At 42.3% G+C, this 9229-nt stretch overlaps 1 protein-coding gene across 1 annotated transcript; it reads left to right on the forward strand.

Annotated features, from left to right (window-relative positions):
* Positions 1–425: 425 nt before the first annotated feature.
* rhoab (ras homolog gene family, member Ab) lies at positions 426–8955 on the forward strand. The gene is made up of 5 exons (XM_068596864.1): positions 426–558; positions 5626–5783; positions 7225–7345; positions 8412–8542; positions 8698–8955. Exons 2-5 carry the CDS (start codon positions 5628–5630, stop codon positions 8869–8871), a joined length of 582 nt encoding a protein of 193 aa, XP_068452965.1. The 5' UTR covers positions 426–558; positions 5626–5627; the 3' UTR covers positions 8872–8955.
* Positions 8956–9229: the final 274 nt, after the last annotated feature.

A 9229-nucleotide genomic window follows, 5' to 3' on the forward strand; every position in this document is an offset into this window, starting at 1 on the left:
ATTTTTAATGTATTAATAATCTCTTAACATGTGACATGCTTAGCCCTCTGTGTCTCTGGGTTATGTAGTTACAAAAACTATCCGCCAGGTGGGGCAGTACGTACGACTATCACTTCGAGAGAAACTTCCAGCTTCAGTTTTGTAAACGCTGTAATGGGCTCAATTAACTAGAAATAGATAATTCATAAATAATTAATCCATTGTCTTGGTTCGTTTCAACGGAATCTTCTCCTGTTAACCTTGAACCCGGTTGTGAAAACGTCACGTTGAAGACACAGCTCGACGTGAGTTACACGTTTCCAAACGGTTGAAGAGCCGGTAACTCCTCCGAGCGCTTGTTCACCACGTGCCCGCGCAGGTGTGGCTCTTCGGCTCGTGCCCGTCACCCTTCCTCCTCCCCTCCCCCCAGCTACAAACTACAAACCCTCGCGGCGCGCTCCCGTGAAGTAATTCATTGTATTAGATAGAGACGTGAGGAAGCAGCGAGCCGCTCGACTGGTCCGCGACTCTGCACCGGGAAACACTGAAAAATACGACTGCAAGCCATACAAACTGCAGGTAAACTACTTCACGGAACACCGGGTCGGTATGACGTGCTGCTTATCGCGTATTGTTATGTTTAGACGCTGACTGGGGGATTTTAAAAGTTACCCGGAGCTTCGAGAGGCCGTGCTAGCGCGGTTAGCTAACGTTAGCTCCCCCCTCCAACCACCTCAGCGCCGCTTCCGCACTTTGCCACACACACAGAAAACTACCGTATTCTGGGTGTATGATCTCCAGAGAGCAAAACGCCTCGCCCAGACGGCACTAAAGGCTGTTGGTGAACTGCGGAAAACTTAAGTGACGCTTAGAAATGTCGCCGCAAAGACCGGCCTCGGTCGGCGAGCCGGCCGGAGCCAAACAATGAGGCCGTTTTCCTGAATTAGCCCGGCTGACCAACTCGAGGTAACGCTAGTTTACGTGTTAATGTTGGACGTGTATTTTCCCGGTGACATGCCTCTAACTATAAAGAAAAAAGACACTAATTTATTTCCACATATTATTTGTATTTTCTTATATTGTGTATTATTAAAACGGTGATCGTAGAGCACTCTTGTGATTACTTTACGGTTTCCTCCTGGACCGTGGAGGTTGTGTGCTCAGCAGGCTCGGCCCCTCTGAGGAGTCTGTATGTGGGTGTTGGTGGTTAGTTTGGATCGGGGCCACCCACCCGTTTTTGCACTGCGGACACACTGGCCATCTGTTGCCTCTGTGATGACGCCATTTTTCTGGTGACCCACCCAGTGGCGAACTGGTTTAAAAACAATGTTTGACTGAACACTGGGAGCTCTGGCGGGCAAGAGACGCGCCAGTAAATTTACCAACCTGCCATCTGAGAGGAGAATATGTCGCCACCTCGCTGGTGCCGGGTGATGCTGACACAATGATCTGTCACTATCTTATGATTGACACGGTTATTATTGATGTGACCATCTTCTGGGTTGGTGTTGTTTTCATGCACCGGTACATCTTAAGTTTAGGGGGGTAGCAGTAATGCACATGCTTGTCGAGCAGATACTTTTTTGTTTTCAGTTTTTATTTTTTTATTTAACTGGGTGGCAACAGTAAAGATTTTTTGTATGCTATGCATCGATAAATAAAATCGCAGACACTATACTATCTTTGTTTTCCCCTGCAGATGTTACATACCCATACTGTTAACTAAGATTGTATTCGTCCCAATTTATAACAAATAATATATCAGTGCCGGAATGATAGCCAATGTAATTAATTAGCTAATTCATAAATCTTAATCATGTTTTTGCTCATGGTGAAGACTTCCTCTTGTACTAAATGTGGCATGATGTTTTTTTTAATTGTTCAAATGCTAATCCTGAAAATGTTTAATAGTGCCACCGCAAAGGAGGCATTTAAAATGACAATTGGGGATTCTTATCAGTAGGTCTGTGAAGCAGTAGCTCGTTATAATCTTAATAGTCCACTTATTTAAACTATTGACTTTTTTTGTTTTGATAAGGATTATAGTCAGTATTATGAAATGGTGCATATTAACAAGAATCTGTTTGGGGCCTGGTTTTGATTATCACATTATCAGGTGGATCTTAATGACAATTTTTCTTATGCAGTATGATTTATCTGGTTAACTACAAATTCAGGATCCCTGACTTGAGCACATGCATGTTGTAGTTGTCGTTACACAAATTGTTGCATGAAGCCATCAAATTAGACACAATTGAGAGAGAGATGTGTGTATTTGTTTTACCACTGTATTGTTTCATTATGCCCATTCTCTTCACAGTAATGGGTTAAGCTTATTTTTTTGCCCCCACACAAACATGCATGTCAGGGTGCAGAGGTCAAACACCTGCCATGTTTCTATCAGAAACTAAAATATTCATCAGTTTGCAGTCCGTTAACCATAAGTTAGGGCCTAATTTTCCTCACTGAAGACTGCGTGGGGTACTTCCTGGCATAAAGACACACACACATACACACCCAAGCCTTTTGATGCAACTGTTGCCTGTGTGGGGTTTTCTAAAGGACATCCTGATGAATCATCAAGCACACACAAACCATTTTATTAATACATTTAAAGCTGTGAAACAGAAAGCAATGCAGAATGAACATTTCACATTTCCAAAAACGCCACTGAATAGTTTTGCATTGATGGTGAAGTCTGGTTGTGTGCGCGAGTGGGTTTGACTGGCAGACCTGAAAAATAATGGCTGTTTTGAATGACAGGATACTGAAAAAACAAACCATGAGATTGAAGGACAAGACCTATCAAATGTCTTTGTTTGATTAAATAATTGTGTGACTTACTCCATTAAGTAGCTAAGGAGAGTGGGATGAGCTGCTTTGTCGAGCAGTTTGTGAAAAGGAGTCCAATCAGTACTGTGTTTTGTCTGTGTGTGTAGCGTGAATCAAACATTCCTGTTGGGAAAGTCCGTTGATTTAAGTGAATCACAAAAAAGGCAGGAAGAGCTTCATTCTATTTCCATTGACTATTTATTACAGGAGTGTTCCCTGTCTCCTCTCTGGGTCTATTTTACTCTGTTAATTTTATCCTGTTCTTATCCTTCATCTTTTCTCTGATCTGTTGTTTGTCCATCTCTTAATTTCCTCTCATACTGTCTTGTTAGCGGTACAAAGGTGGGGCAGAGATTTGCACATGTAGCCTGGTCTTTATGGTTACCCAAGATTATAATTGATCAGGACAGTACCAGACGTGCACTCAATTTTTTGTAACTGACCTTCAGCATAACCTATTTAATGCAGTGCGACAAAAGAAACCACCACTGTAATGTTAGATATTTGTGGCACGGGACAAGAGTTCAGGCCGTTCAGGGTTCAGACACAACAGTCTCCACTGCTAATGGAGATTTTCCTGTTGTGTTGCCTTCTTATTCACAATGTGCCCCTCCTGTTGTTGAGTTTTGTTTTCATTGTGCCCCTGTTGAGTGTTTCCTGCATTTCTTTTAAGCCAGGACAAGGTTTAAATTCTAACTACTTAATTATAGATCACTTTTAGTCTGTCAGTGATACCTAGATGCTGCTTTGTAATATTACTGATTTTAAGACCCCTGTTGTCTGATTAGCTGCAATAAAAAATATTTTTAAATTAATTGCTTATAGGCACCTAGACCGTATTTGTTGAAAGGAGGGCACATTGTTATTTACCCGGTTCACCCTCTGGTCAAACGTTTCAAGCATCGACCATACAGTCACCTCGAGGCTATGGCTGCCCCCATTTTTGTCTTTTCCTTTTTCTTTTAAGTCATGTAGTGAATGGTCTAATCTTTTTTGACACTGCTGTCCTACTTTGAGTTTTCATCTATCATTTTTAGACTGCATGCAGCACCTCACTGTGCTTTGGTGTGTTTTAGGGTCAGAAAGTAATTGGGGGAAAACGACTAAGAGGGGGCAAAAATTGACCAGCATTAGAGTGCTTTACTCTGTTTTATAATCGGCTTTTATCCTAATGTGTTACGGTCAAGATGTGGTTCAGAAAAGGACTGGGGGGAGGTTTCATCGGAAAATGACTGTAAACGAATATGCAGACAGACGATGATGAAAATATAGACAGGTCACGGTTACTGAAAATGTTGTATACAAACTGCTGAATGGACAATATGGGGAACATTTGAAGAGGAAGTGAGACGGACTGGAGCAATATACCATCTTCTCATGCATAGCGCATTCAAGATTTAATTTTGGCAGTGCAAACTTTTTTTCCAGGAACATGTGAACACTTGAACCCCTTGTTATCACAGGTATCTGGTCATTGAGCAGGAAGGGAATTGAACCTCACTGTGGATGAAACGCCCCTATAAACACTGCAGTTTAAAACTGCAGCCCAGCTTGATGAATCCTGTAAGCGCAGGAGAGGTGTCGGGAGTTTGCCCTCTATCACGCCTACAGCTGACTCACTGTGATGGTGATAGCAGACAGGTAGAGAACCGTGATTGACGCGAGGAAATAACCCGTCTGGGATATGATTTATTATTATCCTGTCTATATGGGGTTTGGTTGCCCTTGTGCGGTACACAGTACAAGTACCGCATTAGTACAAAAGTTGTCTGCGGCAGTGCTACCATGGCACAGGAGGTGCATTTAATGTCTACTTAGTTCCGATTCAATGGTGAAATGTTGTCATACTTCTTGTGGTTGTACAACAGAGTGAATGTAATGTGTTTGTCACTTTCTGTAAAATGGCATTTCCTAATATAGAGTGATCCAAGATGCTCTCAGCCAATGACACGAGGCTACGTGGCTCATTTGCCCCGACTTCCCTTAACTCTGTTGGCCAAGCGCTTTTTCTCACACCAACACTGACACATCTATTGGGTCTTTCGTTGTCCTGAATTACTGGAACCTCTGCGACATTTGACTTCCATGTAGCCCTTGTGTGTGCCGTAATGTGTTTGTGTTGACACCGGTATGTTGTGTATCCGCTGCGTGCAGGGGTTGTGCTCAGAAAGTTGGTGCAATCTTAACACATTTCCCCATTGTAGAATGATTTATAATATTTATATTTGGCGATTAGGAGGACCTTCTGATTTGATTGCCTTATTTAAATGAATGGCGTGTAGGATTCAGGGATTTATTAACATATTTGAAATATATTAGATTCATAAATGTTTTAATTTGTGTATAATCATCTAAAACTAAGAATCGTTGTGTTCATTAGATTTAGACGTTGATACCTGCACAGGCAGATGAATCAGAAACAAAGACCATTACATATCGGTCATTTTTTTTTCTTTGCTTCAGATTTCATTAATCATCTCGTAGCCCCTGAGAAACTGTGTGTGTGTGAGAGACTAAGTTAGTCTACACCCGTGTGTGTGCACCTTTTGTGGATTGATAAAAACATTGCGTTATGCGTATGTTAGTTGTTAGCTCCGGTGCTGCTAACGTAACTAGCTCTCGTCCTGCTGATTTCCACATACTTTGTTAACAATGTAGCACGGTCAGGTATCTGCGTCTAGAAGGCTGGACCATGAATCTCCCTGCATATTTTTTTACATAAGATTTGCTGTTGCTGTAACACTCTTTGTATTGTCATGCTTTTTCTTGCGTTTTGTTGATCATAACCACCTCCTTCTATGTGTCTTCCTCCAGGGATGGCAGCCATCCGTAAGAAGCTGGTGATAGTCGGGGATGGAGCTTGTGGCAAGACCTGCCTTCTGATCGTCTTCAGCAAGGACCAGTTCCCCGAGGTCTACGTCCCCACCGTGTTCGAGAACTACGTGGCCGACATCGAGGTGGATGGCAAACAGGTGAGGCAATCACAGTGATTCGGGGTCGATGGTTTATTTCTTTTTATTTGTTGCTCTGGCTTTATCATATTGCTCGCCGTGATTAGTTCCTTTTTTTCCTGATGTATTAGTTTTGTTTCTGGTAATAATTTTTATATGAAAATACTTTCATGAACATTTTATGTTACGGTCGTAACCATTTAAGATTGATCCAAACCTGAGACACATTCTTGTGAAGTTACTGTTTTTTTGATGAATAGATTTTTTATAGACACTATTGAGTCTATTTGGTGTCCCTTACTGTCACAACGCATCCGGCCACTTAGTCTCTGTGTGTTTCTTTGTGCCTGTATCAGACTTATTTTATTCTCTGGATGCTTAATCCCACTCGATGCTTTAATTCCACCCTCAGGGCCAAGTGAGCAAGTGTTGATAGATATGCACTTTTCCGTTTTCACATCTTCCCTCACATTGCAGCAGTCATCTGCTCAGTCTGGTCAGGTCTAAGGCTGTTTGAGACTGCGTTTAATCTAAAATGCTGTCAACTGATTTTCTTGGAGAGAAATGCATACACATCTTATGTGGATACAGATGGACAAATTGACGATAGAGTTCATTCCTGATTCGCACAAACCTTTCACAGCCCCCAGAACCGGCACATTGTAGGCTTAGGACTGTTTTCCATACTAAACATCCACTGTGACTCAGAAACTATAAGGATATCGCCTCTGGAGAGTGACTTCCAGCCAGGTTCCTCTCTGGATAACTGCACCGCCCAGCCCAACACATCGGTCACACACACCCACATGTCCTGACTTCATTCCAGGTTAATGAGGTTGTGGAGACGCTAAGTCTTTATTGGCTGTTTGATTTCTCACCCTCTGTGCTGCTGAGGAGAACTCGGGCTACTTCTTGTCAAGTGTCACATTTTTCCAAATCTGGCTTCCTTTCTCGATTTAGTTTCTGCTGGCTCGGAGAGTTTTTTTATACGGCACTGTCACATTTTGTACTGTTCATCCCTTGTGCCAGAGTGTTCATTGGAAATGAACAAATCCAGAATTGGGGTGCGGGTGGTTGTATTTAAATTAGACACTTGGACAGGTTTAATTTCTTTTAAAAGGCTTGCAACGGTTAATTAAAAAATCCTGTATAAATAAACCCTTTTTTTGGAACATTTTACCAGCAAAGCCAGGAACTTATAATTGCTTTTACTAATAGTTTTGCTCTTATGATGTATTCAGTTATTTACAGGGAGTATTACAAATGAATCTGTCCTTTTTTATGGTTTTGGTCAGGATGCGGTTAGCTTCAGTCCTCATTTATTATCTCCTTTTACTTACTGACTTTAGTGTAAAAGCTATGCTGATCAGGAGGGACATGGTGTATTAACTTCTCCCCCTCCCTTTTTGTTCTTCCTCTCTCCTTCCACTGTCCTTCACCTCACCCTCAATGCGCATGTCAGGTGGAGTTGGCGCTCTGGGATACTGCGGGTCAAGAGGACTATGACAGACTGAGACCTCTCTCCTATCCAGACACTGACGTCATCCTGATGTGCTTCTCCATAGACAGCCCCGACAGCTTGGGTGAGTACAAACCACATACAGGCATGCGTGACACCAGATCCCCCACCCACCCACCCCCCTATCTTTCCGATTTCATAAGTTATTTCTGGGGCCTGTAAATGGTGTGTTCATCGAGTTGTGTCTCTTAAAACCACGGAACTGCTTACATTTAGGCTGACACACCTACACAAACAAATGAGACAGGCGATCTGTGATGCTCTGGCATACAGCCGGCTGCAAAACAACACGTCATGCCTTCCTGTCCTGATTATGAACAGCACTTCTGTGATCACATGGAAATGCATTTGCATCAAATAAGGTGCTAAAAGCTGCAGACAATTAAAGAACCAGGCATGAATTATACAGAGAAGTTACAGATGTAACAAAACAAAGGCTTATTGTGCCATAGCGTGTATTTTCACATTGTGTCACATGACCATTCTTCAGACATTACGTCTCTGTGTAAAGCTGGTTTTGCTGACCAAACTGCTGCAGATTTCTTTCCCCTCGTACTTGATGCTCAGTTGAGATATGGAGGCTATTTGTGATTTTTATTTTTTGTCTTCAGAAGCAGAATTATTTTTACAGTGACTTACATTTTGAATTCTATTACTTTGTAAATGTCTAATCAATGCCGGCTTCTCGTAATTTCACTTTAACATATTTAAAGATAAGGCCATTTGCTGTGCCATCAAATATATTATGTGTGGTGGTTTCATTGCCAGTTTTCCAATGTGGTTTGTAACTAGACATAGTAACAGCTTTTACATATGTTTGTGAAATTCTTTAAGTAGTTTTTAGCATTTCCAGAGAGGCACAACTAGATAAAAAAAAATAATGGGCTTAGTGTAGTACACACAGCACTGGAAACTTGTTTTATTGTTCTTTTCCTTTTTAATTGAGTTTTGGTGGGCTCTGTCACTAGAAAGTTTATCGCACACCTGGGAAAAATATATACAATGAAGATCCATCACTTCGATTGGGACTTTAAGAGTGACAACCAAAATTCTCTCAGACATGCCCATACAAAATAAAATGGTCAATGATTATTGCTTCCTTATTTTTTGTTGTTGTTTTTCCTTCACAGAAAACATTCCTGAGAAGTGGACCCCAGAGGTCAAACACTTCTGTCCTAACGTTCCCATTATCCTGGTTGGAAACAAAAAAGATCTGCGCAATGATGAGCACACACGTCGAGAGCTGGCCAAGATGAAGCAGGTACTTTAATGTTTGCGTTTACTTTATTTATTTATTTATTTATTTACAGATATGTTAACATTTTCAACAGTTAGTACTTTCTAGACTTGAGAAGATTAAACGGACCAATGAATGGTTTCCTCAACCAACTTCCTGGTTTTCTCTTCGTCCAATAGGAGCCGGTGAAGTCAGAGGAGGGCCGGGACATGGCCGGCAGAATTGCGGCTTTCGGTTACATGGAGTGCTCCGCTAAGACCAAGGACGGCGTGCGGGAGGTGTTCGAGATGGCCACCAGGGCAGCACTGCAGGCCCGCCGCGGAAAGAAGAGCAATAAATGTGTCGTGCTGTAAAATGGCTGACATATTTGGACTGTTTTCACCCTGGGCTTCTGTACCCAGCAGCTAGGGCTCGGGAGGGAAGGAGGGATTACTAGATGGGGGAGGGAGGGAGGAGGGAGGGGAAGATATGAGTGCAGTAAATGACTACCGCTGTAAAATGGCTGTTTTGTTGGACTGAATATACCCAGGAACTTGGTTTTGGTGGAGAGGAACGGGTGGGTGGGTTTTAGGGGAGGCGGGGTGGGAGTGTGGATGACTACCGCTGTCGGGCTCTTTACAGATTTACCATCTCATTGGGACATTTACACCAGCCACCAGCTTCATGCTGGTTCATTCTGTTTTTTCCTCAAGCCACTTACAACAATAAAGA

Source organism: Clinocottus analis, unplaced genomic scaffold (genome assembly GCF_023055335.1).
Source record: "Clinocottus analis isolate CAN_PGR_092001 unplaced genomic scaffold, fCliAna1.0.p SCAF_4, whole genome shotgun sequence".
NCBI classification, from domain to species: Eukaryota; Metazoa; Chordata; class Actinopteri; order Perciformes; family Cottidae; genus Clinocottus; species Clinocottus analis.

What these genes read in the sequence shown, in the direction of transcription:
- rhoab (XM_068596864.1), top strand. Translation starts at nt 5,628, where the DNA reads ATGGCAGCCATCCGTAAGAAGCTGGTGATAGTCGGGGATGGAGCTTGT. An exon ending in TCGAGGTGGATGGCAAACAG is followed by an intron (nt 5,784 to 7,224) that starts GTGAGGCAATCA and finishes TGCGCATGTCAG; the next exon opens with GTGGAGTTGGCGCTCTGGGA. An exon ending in AGCTGGCCAAGATGAAGCAG is followed by an intron (nt 8,543 to 8,697) that starts GTACTTTAATGT and finishes TTCGTCCAATAG; the next exon opens with GAGCCGGTGAAGTCAGAGGA.